This window comes from Mercenaria mercenaria, chromosome 9, assembly GCF_021730395.1.
Source record: "Mercenaria mercenaria strain notata chromosome 9, MADL_Memer_1, whole genome shotgun sequence".
NCBI classification, from domain to species: Eukaryota; Metazoa; Mollusca; class Bivalvia; order Venerida; family Veneridae; genus Mercenaria; species Mercenaria mercenaria.
This window is the reverse complement of record NC_069369.1, coordinates 4124275-4145272: the sequence shown is the minus strand read 5'-3', so window position 1 is coordinate 4145272 and position 20998 is coordinate 4124275. Positions and strand designations below refer to the sequence as shown.

The 20998-nt window shown below is 38.0% G+C and overlaps 1 protein-coding gene across 1 annotated transcript in view; it reads right to left on the bottom strand.

Annotated features, from left to right (window-relative positions):
- Nucleotides 1-20998, bottom strand: part of LOC128559646 (uncharacterized) — a 196527-nt gene that overhangs the window by 107496 nt on the left and 68033 nt on the right. The window contains exons 3-4 of the mRNA XM_053551956.1: nucleotides 18925-18986; nucleotides 10366-10404 (exon numbers count right to left, since the gene is read on the bottom strand). Coding sequence (XP_053407931.1) covers nucleotides 10366-10404; nucleotides 18925-18986 — 101 coding nt within the window. The remainder of the gene's footprint in view (nucleotides 1-10365; nucleotides 10405-18924; nucleotides 18987-20998) is intronic.

Below are 20998 nucleotides of genomic sequence, written 5' to 3'. Positions count from 1 at the left end.
GAAAACAATCTACATAACATTTATACTTCAAACTTGACATCTTTATCAGAAACCTATGTCTTCTTGAGCTGTCTATAATAATATCAGTCTGACTAAAGTACTCTGATCTTTTAAGTGAAGACCTCAGAATGACCCATTCACATTTGTCTTCTGTATACTTTGGATTTCCATTATTGTTATTTTTATTTTTGCAAATCTATTTTTATTTGAACCAATCAGATGAATCATTTCAACAAGCATTTGACTGAACAATCAAAATAGCGTAGTATGTCACAGGGTGAGAAAGATGTGCATTTAGTCCACAGCTCAAACCCAGGACCCTGCGCTTATAGGGCAAGTGCTGTACCAACTGAGCTAAGTGGCTGCCTGAAACATATTCTCCCCTAATGTGACCAAGTCCGTACAGTGACATATGATACCTCTCAAAACACGACGGCCATCAAAATAAACATTAACAAGAGGGCCAAGACAGCCATAGGTCGCTCACCTGTGAAACACACCATAACAGTGTAAACATGTTTGACCTAGTGGTTTCAAAGAAACAAATATTTCTGACAAATTTTCATTCAGATTGGACCAAAGATCTTGAGGTTAAACAAGTGTTTTCTTTGATTTGACCTAGTGACCTAATTTTTGACCCCACATGACCCACATTAGTGCTTGTCCAAGATTCCATAAAAAATATTCTGACAAAGTTTCAGGAAGAATGAAAACAAAAACTGCTAAGTCAAAAAAGGGGCATAATTTTGAAAAATGCAAAGTAGAGTTATGGGACCTGCACAGTGCATGTCAGATGATGGCAGTGAACAAGTGTGTGAAGTTTCAATCCATTCCCATTAGTGGGTACTGAGATACCAGCTTACATACATAAAACGTAACAAAAATCTGCTAAGTCCAAAAGGGGGCATAATTTTGAAAAAATGCTAAAAAGTTATGGGAGCTGCTTAGTGCATGTCAGATGATGGCAGTGAACAAGTGTGTGAAGTTTCAATCCATTCCCATAAGTGGGTACTGAGATACCAGCTTACATACAAAACCTTAACCAAAAAGTTCTAAGTCGAAAAAGGGGCATAATTTTGTAAAAAAGCAAAATAGAGTTATGGAACCTACGCAATGTAAGTCAGTTTATCACAGTGAATAAGTGTGTGAAATTTCAATCCATTCTCACAAGTGGTTACTGAGATACCAGCTTACATACAAAAACTTAACCAAAGACGCGGACGCAGACACCAACACCGACGCATGGGCGAGTCTAATAGCTCTACTATTCTTTAAATAGTCAAGCTAAAAAGTGACCTCTAGATGGTACTTAAGCTTTTCTTTTAATCTGACCTGGTGATCAAGTTTTTGGCCCCATACAACCCACATTTGCAATCATCCAAACTTCAAACATCAATGTAAACATTTTGACCTATTGCATACACAAGGTTTTCCTTTGATTTGACCTTGCAACCTAGTTTTTAACCACAGATTCTCCATATTCAAACTTGACCTAGATTTCATCAAGGCGGCTATTCAGACTGAATTTTATTTATATTCAGTGTAAAATGCAGCCCCTATTGCATACAAAAGGTTTTTCTTTGATTTGTGCAGGTGACCTAGTTTTTGACCCCTGATGACCCACCCATATTCTTGCATCCAGACAAACGTTCTGATCAGACTTTATGAAGAGCGGATGTAAAATGTAGTCCCTGTTGCTTATTCAAGGTTTTTCTTAGATTTGACCTAGAGACCTAGCTTTTCACCCCAGATGACCCATATTCAAACTTGACCTAGATTTTATCAAGGAAATCATTCTGAGCAAATTTCATGTACCTCATTTGATAAATACAGCCTCTATCACATACATCTTTTTCTTTGATCTGTAATAGTGACCTAGTTATTGACCCAAGGTGACCCATATTCAACCCCAATCTTGATTTCATTAAGGCTATTATCCTGTTCAAATTTTATGAATATCCTGTGTAAAATGCAGCACCTAATTTGCCTACTAAAGGTTTTTCTTTAATTTGACCAGCTGACCTAGTTTTTGGCCCTACATGACCCATATTCAAAGATGGTTTTGATTGCATTGAATCAGACAAACATTCTTACCAAATTTTAAGAAGATCAAGTGTAAAATGCAGTCCCTATTGCATACAGAAGGTTTTTCTTTGATTTGACCTAGTGACCTAGTTTTTTAATCCTAGATGACCAATATTTGAACTCCTCCTAGATTTCATCAAGGCAATCATTCTTACTAAATTTTATGAATATCCAGTGTAAAATGCAGCCCTTATTGCCTACACAATTTTTTTCTTTAATTTGAATGGATGACCTAATTTTTGACCTGTGATGACCAACTTTTAAACTTGACCTAGATTTTACCACACAAACATTTTTATCAAATTTCATGAAGATTCCGTGTAAAATGCAGTCCCTATTGAATACACGCTTTTTCTTTGATATGATCTAGTGACCTAGTTTTTGACCCAAGATAACCCATATTCTGTCCTGACCTAGATGTCATTAAGGCAATCATTCTGACCAAATTCATGAAGATCAATTGAACAAGAGCTGTCACGGATGGTGACAAATGCCCCCGCAGCACCTTGACCTTTGACCTGGTGACCCCCAAAGTCGGTAGGGGTTGTGTACTCAGTAAGTACTATTAGCATGTGAAGTTTGAAGGTCCTGAATGAAGTGGTTTGCATGTAAAGTGCCTTCATGCAAAAAGTTAACATTGGCCCCTGTGACCTTGACCTTTGACCTGGTGACCCCAAAGTCAGTAGGGTTGGTGTAGTCATAAAGTACTATCAGCATGTAAAGTTTGAAGGTCCTGGGTGAAGTGGTTCGCAAGAAAAGTGCCTTCATGCAAAAAATTAACGTTGGCCCCTGTGACCTTGACCTCTGACCTGGTGACCCCAAATGTAGTAGGCATGGTGTACTCAATAAGTACTATCAGCATGTGAAGTTTGAAGGTCCTGGGTGCTGTGGTTCGCGAGAAAAGTGCCTTCATGCAAAAAGTTAACGTTGGCCCCTGTGACCTTGACTTTTGACCTGGTGACCCCAAAGTCAGTAGGGGTGGTGTACTCAATAAGTACTATCAGCATGTGAAGATTGAAGGTCCTGGGTGCAGTGGTTCGCGAGTAAAGTGCCTTCATGCAAAAAGTTAACATTGGCCCCTGTGACCTTGACCTTTGACCTGGTGACCCCAAAGTCAGTAGGGGTGGTGTACTCAATAAGTACTATCAGCACATGAAGTTTGAAGGTCCTGGGTGCAGTTGTTCGCGAGTAAAGTGCCTTCATGCAAAAAGTTAACGTTGTGACTAACGAACGAACTAACTAACTAACGAACGAACTGACGGACAGTTGAAAACTAATATGCCTCCCTTCGGGGGCATAAAAATACAGCTTCTATCGCATACACAAGGTTTTTCTTTGAATTGACCTAGTGACCTAGTTTTTTTTACCCCAGATAACCCATTTTCAATCTTGGCCTAGATTTCATCAAGACAATCATTCTTACAAAATGTCATGAAGATCAGTTACGAACTTGGCCTTGATTTAATCAAGGTTATCATTCTGACCATAACTCTGGAACCCATAAAGGAATCTGGCCAGTTCAAGAAAGGAACCAAGATCTTATGCTGATACAAGTTGTGTGCAAGTTTGGTTAAAATCAAATCATAAATGAAGCTGCTATTGTGCAGACAAGGTCAAAATAGCTAATTCTGGCCCTTTCAGGGGCCATAACTCTGGAACCCATAATGGAATTTTGCCAGTTCAAGTAAGGAACCAAGATCTTATGGTGATACATGCGGTGTGCCAGTTTGGTAAAAAAAAAAATCATTAATAAAGCTGCTATTGTGCAGACAAGGTCAAAATAGCTAATTTTGGCCCTTTCAGGGGCCATAACTCTGCAACCCATAAAGGAATCTGGCCAGTCCAAGAAAGGAACCAAGATCTTATGGTGATACAAGTTGTGTGCAAGTTTGGTTAAAACTAGAGCTATCACTAAAGGTGATGAATGTACCCCCCGCATGCACTGACAGTACATTGCAATTTGACGCACACAAGATTGCATAATTATGTGGACTGTATGTATATAGACTGTATGTATACAGTATAGTAACAAACAACAAAGTCCCATAACTATGCAGAATATTTATCTAAAAGAATGTAACATGCATCATGCACAACTAGGGTTGGTACTGATCACTTGTGTGAAGTTTCATTAAATTGTGTGTAAGGGTTTGGTAGATTAGGCACGCACAAGATTGCATATGCAGACTGTATGTACATAGTATGTTAACAAGAAACAAAGTCCCATAACTCTGCAATTTTTGTCGCTGAAAGAACCTAACATGCCCCATGCACAACTACTGTTGTTACTGATCACTTGTGTGAAGTTTCATTAAATTGTGTCAAGGGGATGAGGAGAGATGGTGCGCACAAGATTGTGTCTATGTATATAGTATAGTAACAAAAAAACAAAGTCCCATAACTCTGAAAAAAAATTTTCTGAAAGAACCTAACATGCCCCATGCACAACTACTGTTGGTACTAATCACTTGTGTGAAGTTTCATTAAATTGTGTCAAGGGGATGAGGAGAGATGGTGCGCACAAGATTGTGTCTATGTATATAGTATAGTAACAAAAAAACAAAGTCCCATAACTCTGCAAATTTTTTTTCTAAAAGAACCTAACATGCCCCATGCACAACTACTGTTGGTACTGATCACTTGTGTGAAGTTTCATTAAATTGTGTCAAGGGGATGAGGAGAGATGGTGTGCACAAGATTGTGTCTATGTATATAGTATAGTAACAAAAAAACAAAGTCCCATAACTCTGCAAAAAATTTTTCTAAAAGAACCTAACATGCCCCATGCACAACTACTGTTGGTACTGATCACTTGTGTGAAGTTTCATTAAATTCTGTCAAGGGGATAAGGAGAGATGGTGCGCACAAGATTGCGTCTACGGACAGACGGACAGACGGACAGACAGACAGACAACCTGAAACCAGTATACCCCCCCTTACAACTTTGTTGTCGGGGGGTACAATAAAATCATAAACTAGAGATGCTTTTGAGAAAAGCGCATGTCTCCCACAACTGCCCCTTAGATGATGAACAAGAGGGCCATGATGGCCCTATATCGCTCACCTGTTATCATTGCACTTGAGGACAAGAAGGTCCTCAGAAGAAATATCTAAGTCCAAAGGACAGGAACAACAAAGAGAAGAAATTTAACCAAAAAGAAAAAAAAATTCTTACAAGGTACAGATATGTCAAAATGCACCTAAAAATTGGAGGTACTATCCATGTTGTACCACAGAAAAGTGGTCTCGGTTTTTCCCTACGGCCAATAATAAAAAAGTTACTAAAAATAAGCTATTTATAGTAACGTAAAAGGGAAGTAATTAAAAAAAAAAACATTATTGTAAGTGAACAAAAGAAGGATCTGCCAAATAATTCTGTTGACATAAATGAAATTTCAGATCAGTATCTTCATTAGTTACAGAGATATACCCATTTTAATTTGAATAAAGGGAGGTAATTTGACATAAAATCAGTCCATAGTTATCTACCCTGATTGGCTCAGTCCAACTAATGACAATAATGAAATTTCAAGTAAGTCCTATAAGTACTTACTGATATAAATCCATTTTGATTACAATCAGGGGAATTAATCAGATATAAAGTAACTCTGGAACCTACAATTGGATCTGTTCTGACAATGTCATGGAATCCAAAATTTATTGTTGTTGAAGATATTTTGGAAGTTTGTATCAAATAAAACCATAAATGAAGTATCTATATGGCGGCAAAAGCCAAAATACCCAATTTTGGTCCTTTAAAGGGCCATAACTCTGGAACCCATGATGGAATCTGGCCAGTTTAAGAAAGGAACCAAGATCTTGTGGTAATACAAGTTGTGTGCAAGTTTGGTTAAAATCAAATCATAAATGAAGCTGCTATTGTGCAGACAAGGTCAAAATAGCTAATTTTGGCCCTTTCAGGGGCCATAACTCTGGAACCCATTAAGGGATCTGGCCGGTTCAAGAAAGGAACCGAGATCTTATGGTGACACAAGTTTTGTGCAAGTTTGATTCAATTCAAATCATAAATGAAGCTGCTATTGTGCAGACAAGGTCAAAATAGCTAATTCTGGCCCTTTCAGGGGCCATCACTCTGGAACCCATAAAGAAATCTGGCCAGTTCAAAAAAGAAAATAAGATCTTATAGTGACACAAGTTATGTGCAAATTTGGTTAAAATAAAATCATAAATGAAGCTGCTATTGTGCAGACAAGGTCAAAATAGCTAATTTTGGCCCTTTCAGGGGCCATAACTCTGGAACCCATAATGGGATCTGGCTGGTTCAAGAAAGGAACCAAGATCTTAAGGTGACACAAGTTTTGTGTAAGTATGATTAAATTCAAATCATAAATGAAGCTGCTATTGTGCAGACAAGGTCAAAATAGCTAATTTTGGCCCTTTCAGGGGCCATAACTCTGGAACCCATAATGGGATCTGGCCAGTTCAAGAAAGGAACCGAGATCTTATGGTGATACAAGTTGTGTGCAAGTTTGGTTAAAATAAAATCATAAATGAAACCACTATCGTGCAGACGCATGCACTGACTGACGACGGACGACGGACGAAGGGTGATCACAAAAGCTCACCTTGTCACTATGTGACAGGTGAGCTAAAAATGTTAGTTTCTCTAGATGTTTTAGACGAGTGGATCCAATTAGATGGTCTGGATGATAGGGGTGCGTATCGGTCAAAATGATCGATACGATATTTGTATCGATACAAAATGATCAATATTTGATATATCATATGATATTTTCAAACAGAATAATAACAGAGTACAAGACCATTATAGTAATGCAATATGAACTTTATTACTCACTTCTAAGGTCGGTCTATTCTGAGTCAAAATCACAGGACTTGGATACATTTTTCTTTAGGAAACAGAGACAAGCATATTAGAATTGTTGTTTTACCTTTTTTTAATGAACTATTTTGAAGAAATAACTAACAGCTGATTCAATATTTTAGAATGGTATGCCAATAAACTTTTGGTATCTTTCAAAATGACATGAGCTTCTCAATTCAAATGATAACGAAAGGTGTGATAGTCTTTTTGTTATGATCAAATAGCCAGCAATTAGCTGTCACCTGTGTCAATTTTGTTGTTCACAGTTTGATCTCGGTTAAAAAGAATACTCGATCTTTAATTAGTATCATAAATTTTGTGATTTATTAATATTTCTTTAATCAAAATACTTTCAAATTTGTATGAAATTAATTTTGTTAGAAAGAAAATTAAACCATTCGATCTTTTACGGAACGTAACGGCAATCTTATATTTTAGCGGTGACAGTTAGCGCGGAGAGTAGTTTCCCTTTACCAAAATGGCGACCATTGGAAACAAATTTTTTTCGAAGTTGGAAAATCATCTATACATGTGTATAATCTGCGCGCCCACGATTCAGGGTGGTCCCGGGGGTCAAAAAACTGCGCATTATATATAGGTATCTGCGGTAATGAGGCCATTTACCATGTAGTTAGCTTTTGATCGATATTTTGATCGATACAGGAACGTTAAATCCGATGTATCGATCGAACCCTGAATAACGGTATTCGATACATATCGAGAACCGGTATGCACCGCTAAAAATCAGTGTCAAATTTCAATTCAGAACACAAAAATATGCATGCGGTCCAAATCTGAAGTCTGTACAATCAGAAATGTGAAAGTAGGTCACTAGGTCAATCTCAAGATCAAAGTTCATTTCGGTACACAAAACTATGCATGTGGTCCAAATTTGAAGCCTGTACCTTCAAAAATGTGAAAGTAGGTCACTAGGTCAATTTCAAGGTCAAACTTTTTTTTGGTACACAAAACTATGCATGTGGTCCAAATTTGAAGGCTGTAGCTTGAGAAATGTGAAAGTAGGTCACTAGGTCAAAATCAAGGTCAAATTTCTTTTCGGAACAAAAAACTGTGCATTTGGTCCAAATTTGAAGCCTGTACCTTCAAAAATGTGAAAGTAGGTCACTAGGTCAATGTCAACGTCAAAATGTTTTTCGGTGCACAAAACTATGCATGTGGTCCAAATTTGAAGGCTGTAGCTACAGAAATGTGAAAGTAGGTCACTAGGTCATGGTCAAGGTCAACTCATGTCAAGGTTCATTTTGCCACTCAAAACCATACATGTGGTCAAAATTTAAATGTTGAAGGTTATTGACAAGAAGATTTTAAAAGCTTTTCCCTATCTATATAAGTCTATATGAACCATGTGACCCCCAGGGCGGGGCCATATTTTACCCTAGGGGAATAATTTGAACAAACTTGGTAAGAGAATCACTAGATGATGCTACATTACAAATATCGAAGCCCTAGTCTTTGTGGTTTGAAGAAGAAGATTTTCAAAGCTTTTCCCTATATAAGTCTATGTAAACCATTTGACCCTCGGGGCGGGGCCATATTTTACCCTAGAGGGGTAATTTCAACAATCTCAGTAGAAGCCCACTAGATGATGTCACATACAAAATATCAAAGCCCTAGGCCCTGTGGTATTGGACAGGAGGTTTGTCAAAGGTTTTCCCTATATAAGTCTATATAAACCATGTGACCCCCGGGGCAGGGCCATATTAGATTTGAATCATCTTGGTAGAGGACCACTAGATGATAATTCATACTAAATTTCAAAGCCCTAGGCTCTGTGGTTTTAGACAAGAAGAAAAGAAACTGCTTGAACTGTTCCTGGCCAATGTGACCTTGACCTTTGACCTAATGACCTCAAAATCAATAGGGGTCATCTGCTGATCATGATCAACCTAACTATCAATTTTCCTAACACTAGGCCCAAGCGTTCTTGAGTTACTGCCCGGAAACCATTTTACTGTTCCTGGTCAATGTGACCTTGACCTTTGACATACTGACCTCAAAATCAATAGGGGTCATCAGCTGGTCATGACCAACCTCCCTATTAACTTTTGTGACCCTAGGCCTATGCGTTCTTGAGTTATCATCCGGAAACCGTTTAACTGTTCAGGGTCACTGTGACCTTGACCTTTAACATATTGACCTCAAAATCAATAGAGGTCATCTGCTGGTCATGACCAACCTCCCTATTAACTTTCATGATCCTAGGCCCAAGCGTTCTTGAGTTATCATCTGGAAACCGTTTTACTATTCAGGGTCACTGTGACCTTGACGTTTATCATATTGACCTCAAAATCAATAGGGGTCATCTGCTGGTCATGACCAACCTCCCTATCAACATTCATGATCCTAGGCTCAAGCATTCTCGAGTTATCATCCGGAAATAGTTTTACTATTCAGGGTTACTGTGACCTTGACCTTTGATATACAGACCTCAAAATCAATATTTTTTAAGAAAATAAGATAAAGGGGAATAACTCAAAAAATAGGCAAGGTAGAGTTATTGTTCTCGCACACTGCACTTACTCCCAATGTGTTCTATCAGTGTATGAAGTCTGAAGAAAATCCCTCCAGTACTTTTGGAGTTATGCTCCGGACAAAGATCGTTGCGGACGCACGCACGCACGCACGGAGAGCATTTCTAATATCCCCTTCGCCTTTGGCGGGGGGGATAAATAATAATACTACACTAGAAGATGGTTTAGTAGAAAGCCCCAATGCTTAGTCATATAGGCAAAAAGTCAATAGCGGACAGGAGTAAAAGTCAAAGAGACACTGATGGTTGGCTGCAATAGGGATCATCTACTTGGCATGTCCAATCATCCCACTATAAGTTTCAACATTCTGGGCCTAATGGTTCTCAAGTTGTGAATTGGAAATGGTTTTCCATGTTCAGGCCCCTGTGACCTTGACTTTGATCGAGTGACACCAAAACCAATAGGGATCATCTACTAAGCATGAAAAATCATTCTAATAAGTTTCAACATTCTGGGTCAAGTGGTTCTCATTTAGTTATTGATTGAAAAGAGTTTTGTATGTTCAGGCCCCTGTGACTTTGACCTTTGATGGAGTGACCCCAAAATCAACTGGGTTCATCTACTCTGCATGACCAATCATCCTATAAAGTTTCAACATTCTGGGTCTATTGGTTCTCAAGTTATTGATCTAAAATGGTTTTCCATGTTCAGGCCCCTGTGACCTTGAACTTTGATGGAGTGACTCCAAAAACAATAAGGCTCCTCTACTCTATATGCCCTGCCACCCTATGAAGTTTGAAAGTTCTAGGTCAAATAGTTCTTCAGTTATTGATTGGAAATGAAGTGTGACAGACTAATGGATAGACGGACAGACGGATGGACAGGGCAAAAAAATAAGTCTCCCCCTGATATAAATATAAAATTACCAAATATATTACTTACTTCAAGGTCAGGATATAACTTTAATACTGCACCTTGCTCCTAAAATAAAAGTAAGATATGATATTGTAGTACATGGTCGTGGTTATGACAGAAAAGAACTGTCCATAAGCATGAAAGCATGAAAGCTTGACTATTCCACAACTTCCTATTCAAAAAAAGTAATGACAAGACTTAAGCAACCAAGTAATTTTATTACAAACCAAAATTTGTTATGGCAATGCAAAAACTTCAACAATTTTTATTCATTGTTTGGTTTAACGTCAAATCGACACATCAACAGGACATATGGCGACTATCCAACTTTTGATTGTCGAGGAAGACCCCAGGTGCTCCTCTGCGTATTATTTCATCATAGTCAGACATCTGGGTAGAACCATCAACCTTCCATAAACCAGCTGGATGGCTTCATATGAAGAATTCAATGCCCCAAGTGAGGCATGAACCCACATTGGTAAGCGGCAAGTTATTTAAAGTCTAACTGGTGTTTGTAGAAATTTAAATGATAACATTAAATTTTATCAAAATGTAAATATTTCAAAAGATTCCAGAACTGAAATATTCATTTTCTATTCCCCAAGAAGATGCAAATCTTCTTATGGTGTTCAACAAAATGGAAATGTCAAACGTAAACTTCACAAAACAAGAGGGCCATGAAGGCCCTGTATCGCTCACCTGACCTAATGGCCTAAAGATCATCAAGATTAACATTCTGACCAAGTTTCATTAAGATATGGTTATCAATGTGGCCTCTGAAGTGTTACATAGCTTTTCCTTTGATTTGACCCGGTGACCTAGTTTCTGACCCCACATGACCCAGATTCGAACTTGACCTAAAGATTATCAAGATTAACATTCTGACTAAATTTCATGAAAATACAGTCATAAATGTGGCCTCTAGAGCGTTAACAAGCTTTTCCTTTGATTTAACCTAGTGACCTAGTTTTTGACCCCACCTGTCCCAGATTTGAACTTGACCTATAGATCATCAAGATTAACATTCTGACCAAGTTTCATTAAGATATGGTCATAAATGTGACCTCTACAGTGTAAACTAGCTATTCCTTTGATTTGACCCGGTGACCTAGTTTTTAACCCCACATGACCCAGATTCGAACTTGACCTAAAGATCATCAAGATTAACATTCTGACCAAGTTTCATGAAGATAAAGTCAAAAATGTGGCCTCTACAGTGTTAACAAGCTTTTCCTTTGATCTGACCTGGTGACCTAGTTTTTGACCCAAGATGACCCAATATCGAACTCATCCAAGATTTTATTAAGGGTAACATTCTTACTAAGTTTCATTAAGATCGGGCCAAAATTGTGACCTCTAGAGTGTTAACGGTCAAATTGTTGACGACGGACGACTGACGACGGACGACTGACGGACGGACAGTGGTCCAAATTTGAAGCCTGTACCTTAAAAAATGTGAAAGTAGGTCACTAGGTCAATGTAAAGGTCAAAGTTTGTTTCGGTACACAAAACCATGCATGTGGTCCAAATTTGAAGGCTGTAGCTTGAGAAATGTGAAAGTAGGTCATTAGGTCAAAATCAAGGTCAAATTTTATTTCGGAATACAGAAGTATGCATGTGGTCCAAATTTGAAGCCTGTACTTTCAAAAATGTGAAAGTAGGTCACTAGGTCAATGTAATGGTCAAAGTTTGATTCGGTACATAAAACCATGCATGTGGTCCAAATTTGAAGGCTGTAGCTTGAGAAATGTGAAAGTAGGTCACTGGGTCAAAATCAAGGTCAAATTTCATTTCGGAACATGAAACTATGCATGTGGTCCAAATTTGAAGCCTGTACCTTCAAAAATGTAAAAGTAAGTCACTAGGTCAATGTCAAGGTCAAAGTTTATTTCAGTGCACAAAACTATGCATGTGGTCCAAATTTGAAGCCTGTACCTTAAAAAATGTGAAAGTAGGTCACTAAGTCAATGTAAAGGTCAAAGTTTGTTTCGGTACACAAAACTATGCATGTGGTCCAAATTTGAAGGCTGTAGCTTGAGAAATGTGAAAGTAGGTCACTAGGTCAAAATCAAGGTCAAATTTCACTTCAGAACACAAATCTATGCATGTGGTCCAAATTTGAAGCCTGTACCTTCAAAAATGTGAAAGTAGGTCACTAGGTCAATGTCAAGGTCAAAGTTTGTTTCGGTACACAATCCTATGCATGTGGTCTAAATTTGAAGGCTGTAGCTGCAGAAATGTGAAAGTAGGTCACTAGGTCAATCTTAAGGTCAAAGTTCATTTTGGTACACAAAACTATGCAAGCGGTCCAAATTTGAAGGCTGTAGCTTGAGAAATGTGAAAGTAGGTCACTAGGTCAAAATCAATGTCAAATTTTATTTCAGAATACAAAACTATGCATGTGGTCCAAATTTGAAGCCTGTACCTTAAAAAATGTGAAAGTAGGTCACTAGGTCAATGTAAAGGTCAAAGTTTGTTTCGGTACACAAAAACATGCATGTGGTCCAAATTTGAAGGCTGTAGCTTGAGAAATGTGAAAGTAGGTCACTAGGTCAAAATCAAGGTCAAATTTAATTTCGGAATACAGAAGTATCCATGTGGTCCAAATTTAAAGCCTGTACCTTCAAAAATGTGAAAGTAGGTCACTAGGTCAATGTAATGGTCAAAGTTTGATTTGGTACATAAAACCATGCATGTGGTCCAAATTTGAAGGCTGTAGCTTGAGAAATGTGAAAGTAGGTCACTGGGTCAAAATCAAGGTCAAATTTCATTTTGGAACATGAAACTATGCATGTGGTCCAAATTTGAAGCCTGTACCTTCAAAAATGTAAAAGTAGGTCACTAGGTCAATGTCAAGGTCAAAGTTTATTTCAGTGCACAAAACTATGCATGTGGTCCAAAATTGAAGGTTGTAGCTACAGAAATGTGAAAGTAGGTCACTAGGTCAAAATCAAGGTCAACTCATGTCAAGGTTCATCTTGCCACTCAAAACCATACATGTGGTCCAAATCTGAATGTTGTAGGTTATTGACAAGAAGTTTTTAAAAGCTTTTCCCTATATAAGTCTATATGAACCATGTGACCCCCAGGGCGGGGCCATATTTGACCCTAGGGGGATAATTTGAACAAACTTGGTAGAGAACCACTAGATGATGCTACAGTACAAATATCAAAGCCCTAGGCTTTGTGGTTTGGACAAGAAGATTTTCAAAGTTTTTCCCTATATAAGTCTATGTAAACCATGTGACCCCCGGGGCGGGGCCATATTTGACCCTAGGGGGATAATTTAAACAATCTTAGTAGAAGACCACTAGATGATGTCACATACAAAATATCAAAGCCCTAGGCCCTGTGGTTTTGTACAGGAGGTTTTTCAAAGTTTTTCCCTATATAAGTCTATATAAACCATGTGACCCCCGGGGCGGGGCCATATTAGACCCCAGGGAAATCATTTGAATCATCTTGGTAGAGGACCACTAGATGATGCTTCATACCAAATATCAAAGCCCTAGGCTCTGTGGTTTTGGGCAAGAAGATTTTCAAAGTTTTTCCTTATATAAATCTATGTAAATTATAGAAATAAACAAAGGGCCATAACTTAATAAAAAATTGTTGAACCAGTCTGATTTTCAGGGGGACAAAACTAGGGTACCAATACATCATTCTGACAAAGTTTGGTCAAAATCCCCCTGGTAGTTTCTGAGGAGATGCGATAACGAGAAATTGTTAACGGAAGGACGGACGGACGGACTGAAGGACGACGGACCACGGACGCAGAGTGATTGGAATAGCCCACCATCTGATGATGGTGGGCTAAAAATATGGGGTGGAGCCAGCCAAAAAATAACAGGTGTACAAGTTTATATCATGATAAAGACTTATGCAAGTTTTCAACCATTTATATTAAATACTTTTTGAGCTAGGTGAAAATGTGCATTTTTGACTATTTCAGGGGCCATAACTGTGAAAATAGGAAGCGGAACTAGACTAAAAATAGGAGGTGCACAGGTTCATTTCATGACAAAGACTCAAGGTTTTATCAATTTATATGCAATACATTTTGAGCTAGGCATGTCACAAGGTGAAAATGTGCATTTTTGACTATTTCAGGGGCCATAACTCTGAAAATAGCAGGCAGGGCCAGACAAAAAATAGGAGGTGCACAGGTTCATATCATGATTAAGACTCATGCAAGGTTTCATGAATCTATATCGAATACTTTTTGAGCTAGGCATGTCACAATGTGAAAATGTGCATTTTTGACTATTTCAGGGGCCATAACTCTAAAAATAGGGGGCGGAGCCAAAAGAAAAATAGGAGGTGGGCAAGTTCATATCATGATAAAGACACATGCAAGGTTTCATCAATTTATATGAAATACTTTTTGAGCTAGGCACGTCACGAACTCCGGACGGACGGACGGACTGACCCAGGGACAAGGCCAAATCTATATGGCCCCCACTACTCATGGGGGACACAAAAAGGGAAGTAATTAAAACAAATTATAGTAAGTGAACAAAAGAATGATCTGCCAAATAAAACCAAGAGAACTGCAATGCAATGCAAATGCAGAGCAATATATACACAAAACAAATTCATATGACCTTTAACCCGTAAGTGTGACCTTGACCTTGAAGTGAGCCATCGGAAACATGTGCTCCACATGTCGTTTCGATGAGGTGAACATTTGTGTCAGGTTTCTTTGAAATCCTTCAAGGGGTTCAAGCGTTACAGAGCGGAAGGGAAATTGCTAACCAACAGACAGACAGACAGACGGACACCGAGGCGATAACATATTACATCCCTTTGGGCTTATAAAAAGGTATCAAATTCTTATGGTGATACAAGTTGTGTGCAAGTTTAAAAATCAAATCATAAATAAAGCTGCTATTGTGCAGACAAGGTCAAAATAGCTAATTTTGGCCCTTTCAGGGGCCGTAACTCTGGAACCCATAATGGGATCTGGCCAGTTCAAAAAAGAAACCAAGATCTTATGGTGATACAAGTTTTGTGCAAGTTTGGTTAAAACAAGTGAATGAAGTATTGCCATGCAATACAAAGTCATCTACTGGAAGGCACCTAATTTTCTCTACTGCAGTATAACATAATGAACTGATATCTGTCAATGATGTATAAACAATATTGTACTATATATCGTCACCTTAGCGCAAAAAGTGAATAAGTCCTTCTTTAAGTCAATGGAGTTATCCACTTCTTGCGTTGAGGTGACGATATACAATATGTTATAACAACACACTTGGATTAAAATGTGCATATATAAAAACCCACAGTTATTTTCATATTGAATTGGTTTGGTCGATTATAAAAAAGTTATCATATAAGTTATTTATATTAACAACAAAGGGAAACTAATCCTAAAAAAAAAATACAAAAAAAATCCGTCTTATGTTGGTGAACATTTGTGCCAAGTAACATCACAATCCCTCCATGCATGAAGAAGAAATGCTCCAGACAAAGTCATTCTTGTGTCTGACCTTTGGTCTCTAAGTGTGACCTTGACATTAGACCTTGGGCCTGGGTTTTGCACATGACATCTTGTCTCATCCAGGGAAATATTTGTGCCAAATGATATCTAAATCCCGTTTTGCATGCCAAAGTTATAGACCGGACAGGAAAAAAATCCTATTGACCACTGATCTCAAAGTGTGACCTTGACCTTTAAGCTAGGGTACTGGGTGTTGCGCATGACATGTCTTCTCATCATGGGGAACATTTATGCCAAGTAATATTGTAATCCCTTGATGGATGACAGAGTTCTGGATCGGACAGGAAAAAAACCTTATTGACCTTTGACCTCCAATTGTGACCTTGACCTTTGAGCTAAGGGTCTGAGCTTTGTGCATGACATGTTGTCTCATCATGGCGAACATTTGTGCCAAGTAATATTAAAATCCCTTCATGGATGGCAGAGTTATGGACGGGACAGGAAAAAAACCCTGATGACCTTTGACCCCAAATTGTGACCTTGACCTTTGAGCAAGGGGTCCAGGATTTGCACATGACATGTCACCTCATCATGGGGAACACTTGTGCCAAGTGATATTAAAATCCCTTAATGAATGTCAGAGTTATGGACCGGACACGAAACAGACCCTGTTCATGCTATGTTAACAGTTGACTGCTAAGTGTGACCTTTATCTTCGAGCTAGGGGTCTGAAAGTTGTGCACGACACATCGTCTTATTATGAGGTACATTTGTGCCAAGTAATATTAAAATCCCTTCATGGATGGGAGAGTTATGGACCGGACAGGAAAAAAGCCCTGTTGACCTTTGACCTCCAATTGTGTCCTTGACCTTTAAGCTAGGGGTCCAGGTTTTGCGCATGACACATCATCTCATCATGGGGAACTGTGTGGTGGGAGACATAACAAGAGATGGACCTAGGTCGCTCATCTGAGAAACACACTAGTTTTTGACCCTAGATGACCCATTTTCAAACTTGGCTCAGATTTCATCAAGGCATCATTCTGACCAAACTTCATGAAGATCAATTGAAAAATACAGCCTCTATCACATATACAAGGTTTTTCTTTGATTTTACCTAGTGACCTACTTTTTAATACCAGATGACCCATATTCGAACTCAACCTAGATTTAATCCAGACAATCATTCTGACCAAATTTTATGAAGATCAATTGAAAATCACAGCTTCTATCGCAAACACAACGTTTTTCTTTGGTTTGACCCTGTGACCTAGTTTCGGACCCCAATGACCAATATTCAAACTTGACCTAGATTTCAACAAGGCAATCATTCTGACCATATTTCATGAAGATCAATTGAAAAATACAGTCTCTATTGCATAAATAATGGTTTTCTTTGAACTGGCATAGTGACCTACTTTTTAATTCCAGATGACCCATATTCAAACTTGACCTAGATTTTATCAAGGCAATCATTCTGACCAAATTTCATGAAGATCAATTGAAAAATACAGACTCTATTGCATACACCAGGTCCTTTGATTTGACCTAGTGACCTACTTTTTGACCCTAGACAACCCATATTCAGACTTGACCGAGATTTCAACAAGGCATTCTGACCAAATTTCATGAAGATCAATTGAAAAATACAGCCTCTATCGTATACACAAGCTTAATGTTGTCAGATGACAGACAGACAGACAACAGACAGATGACAGACAGGCAATGGATGCCGGACATCGAGCCATCACAAAAGCTAACAAAAGCTCCGCCAAGTGGGGCAATATACGCCCGAAGGATTACATCATAGAATGGAAGCAAAATTTAAAGAACATGACTGTTGTAGCCCAAAGGAGTGAAACAACAAAAGGAAAACTTCAAAAAACAAATCTAAGTCCACAAAAAAAATTATTCAAAGTCCACAAAAAAAAAAATCCTTATCAGGTACAGGTACATAAAAATACACCTAAAAATTAGAGGTACCATCCATGTTGTACCACAGAAAAGTGGTCTCGGTTTTTCCCTAGGGCCAATAATAAAAAGTTTCAAAATAAGCTATTTATAGTAACATAAAAGGGAAGTAATTAAAAAAAAATTATTGTAAGTGAACAAAAAAGAGATCTGTCAAATAAAAACAAGAGGGCCAAGATGACCCCAGGTCGCTCACCTAAGAAACACACCATAACAGTGTAAAACATGTTTGACCTAGTGACTTCATGGAAACAAATATTCTGACCAATTTTCATTAAGATTGGACCAAAAATTGGTCTCTTGAGATTAAACAAGCATTTTCTTAGATATGACCTAGTGACCTAGTTTTTGACCCTAGATGACCCCATGTTCAAACTCAATCTAGATTTTATCAAGGCAATCATTCTGACCAAAATTCATGAAGATCAATTGAAAAATACAGCCTCTATCACATACACAAGTTTTTTCTTTGATTTGACCAAGTGACCTAGTTTTTGACCTCAGATGACCCATATTCAAACTTGACCTAGATTTCATTAAGGCAATCATCCTGACCAAATTTCATAAAAATCAATTGAAAAATACAGTCTCTATCGCATACATAAGATTTTTCTTTAATTTGACCCAGTGACCTAGTTTTTGACCCTAGATGACCCATGTTCAAACTCGACGCATGGGGATGGGGGAAATAAAATCACATGTACAGAAAAAACTAAGTCGGTGACACCCCGGTTTTATTTGTCATTTGGACTCTGTATACATTTTAAAAACCGTTTATTGAAAAAAAATCAAAAATTTAATTCAGGGATTTTGTAATATGCTGATTTAAAGCCAAAAAATGTTGCGAAACTGAACGTCAATTTTTAGTCAAAAACGGCGATTTTCTTTCCATTTTTCAAATATTTATCGATGTAAAACAATGATTTTTACATCACCATTCTCGTCAAATAATGTATAATTTAAGAAAATTTGTTGGCTGATGCCGTTGCAGTACCCGTAACAGTTGCCAAGGATACGCGGAAATACAAACACAAGGACGCATGCTCGACAGACGACGGACACAGGGTAATCACAATTAGCTCAACATGACCATTGCTCAGGTGGGCTAAAAACTAAATTGATATTACTAAATAAAACACACAGTACCATTAGCATTAGAATTCAGTTACCTTTTCTTTATTAACTGCAACAGGTCCACTGGCCATTTTGTTTGCACCACCCCCACTTTGACCTACAGAAAATAAATATAATTATAAGATGAAAACTCAAGTACTTGCAAGCATGCATCAATAAAAGAAATCACTCTACCAACATAAACATAACAGTTCTCAAACTTCCTGTTTCACTTCATAAGTAAATGTTTCCTTCACCATCAGTATTACTCTGTTTGGCTGAAAATAACATGAGCAATACCCAAAAAGGGAAGTTTGATCTGTAACTCAGAAATGAAAGTTTTTATTTAGATTGGCTATGAGCATGATGGCACTAGACCACTTACCTGAATTTCAGAGCTTAAACAGGCCAGAGAGCATGTAACTTTGGAAGAAGACCATAGAGGAAGTAGAAGTTAATAACAACTAGAATGTGTCTGTAGGACACAGGATGAGCCCTCCCACTGGTACATTTGTCACAAATAAGGAGCAATAATTCAAATGTTTGTAGTCTTAATGGGGTATAGCCTCAACAAACATTTTATGAAAAGGATTCATTATTCTAGGCCCTATACTTTTTGAGCTATGAGCATCACAAACAAAAAATCCACTATTTTGGCTATTTCAACGGCCATAACTCTGTAATAAGAGCTAAGAATCTCAAGAAAAATGCTAAGTGTACAAGGTCACATCACGTTAAAGACTCCAGCAAGGTTTCCTGAATTTACATCTAATACTTCTTGAGCTAGGCACATAATTAGGTGAAAAAGTGCATTTTTTTTTAATATTTCAGGTAAATAACTTTAAAAATAGGGGGTGGAGCCAGCCAAAAAATTAGAGGTGTGCAAGTTTATATCATGATAAAGATTTATACAAGTTTTCAACCATTTATATTCAATACTTTTTGAGGTAGGTGTGTCACAAGGTGAAAATGTGCATTTTTTACTATTTCAGGGGCCATAATTCTAAAAATAGGAGACGGACCCAATTGAAAAATAGGAGGTGCGCAAGTTCATATCATGATTAAGACTCGTGCAATGTTTCATGAATCTATATCAAATACTTTTTGAGCCAGGCATGTCGCAAGGTGAAAATGTGCATTTTTGACTATTTCAGGGGCCTTAACTCTGAAAATAGGGAGCAGAGCCAGATGAAAAATAGAAGGTGCACAAGTTCATATCATGATTAAGACTCATGCAAGGTTTCATGAATCTGTATTAAATACTTCTTGAACTAGGCCTGTCACAAGGTGAAAATGTGCATTTTTGACTATTTCAGGGGCCATTACTCTTAAAATAGGGGGCAGAGCCAGATGAAAAATAGGAGGTACGCAAGTTCATATCATGATTAAGACTCATGCAAGGTTTCATGAATCTATATCAAATACTTTTTGAGCTAGGTGTGTCACAAGGTGAAAATGTGCATTTTTGACTATTTTGGGGGCCATAACTCTGAAAACAGGGGGCAGGAGCCAGACGAAAAATAAGAGGTGCACAAGTTCATATCATGATAAAGACTCATGCAAGGTTTCATCAATTTACATCGAATACTTTTTGAGCTAGGCGCGTCACGAACTTCGGACGGACGGACGCACGTAAGGAGGGAAACATGGACAAGACCAAATCTATATGCCCCCACCACTCAAGGGTAGGGAGGGCACAATAAAAACCAATTCAACTATTATTATGGTTCTTCAGTCTTTAAAATTAACAAAGAAGGCTGAAGGTTTTTTGGAAAGTCTCTTTAAACTGGTTGTATTTTTACCTCAAGCCTAAAACTATCTTTTCCTCTAAAAGGGGCCAAGTACCACCACCTGCATAAAGTTGGCAGAAGACCTTATACTGAAACTACAAGCCATTAGTTTGATGAAGACGCATCTCATGGTTCAAGAGTAGTAGTTTCAAGGTAATTCTATATTTAGCTCTTATGGCCACTTAAAGGATTTGTAACCAGTTTGGGAGAGGACCTTGTAATGATACTACAGACCAAGTTGGGTGAAAATCCATTTAACTGTCATTTAAAGGTATTTCTATTTCTCTATCTAGCGACAGAGGGCCCCCCTTTGAACAAATATATCAGATGACTTTATAAA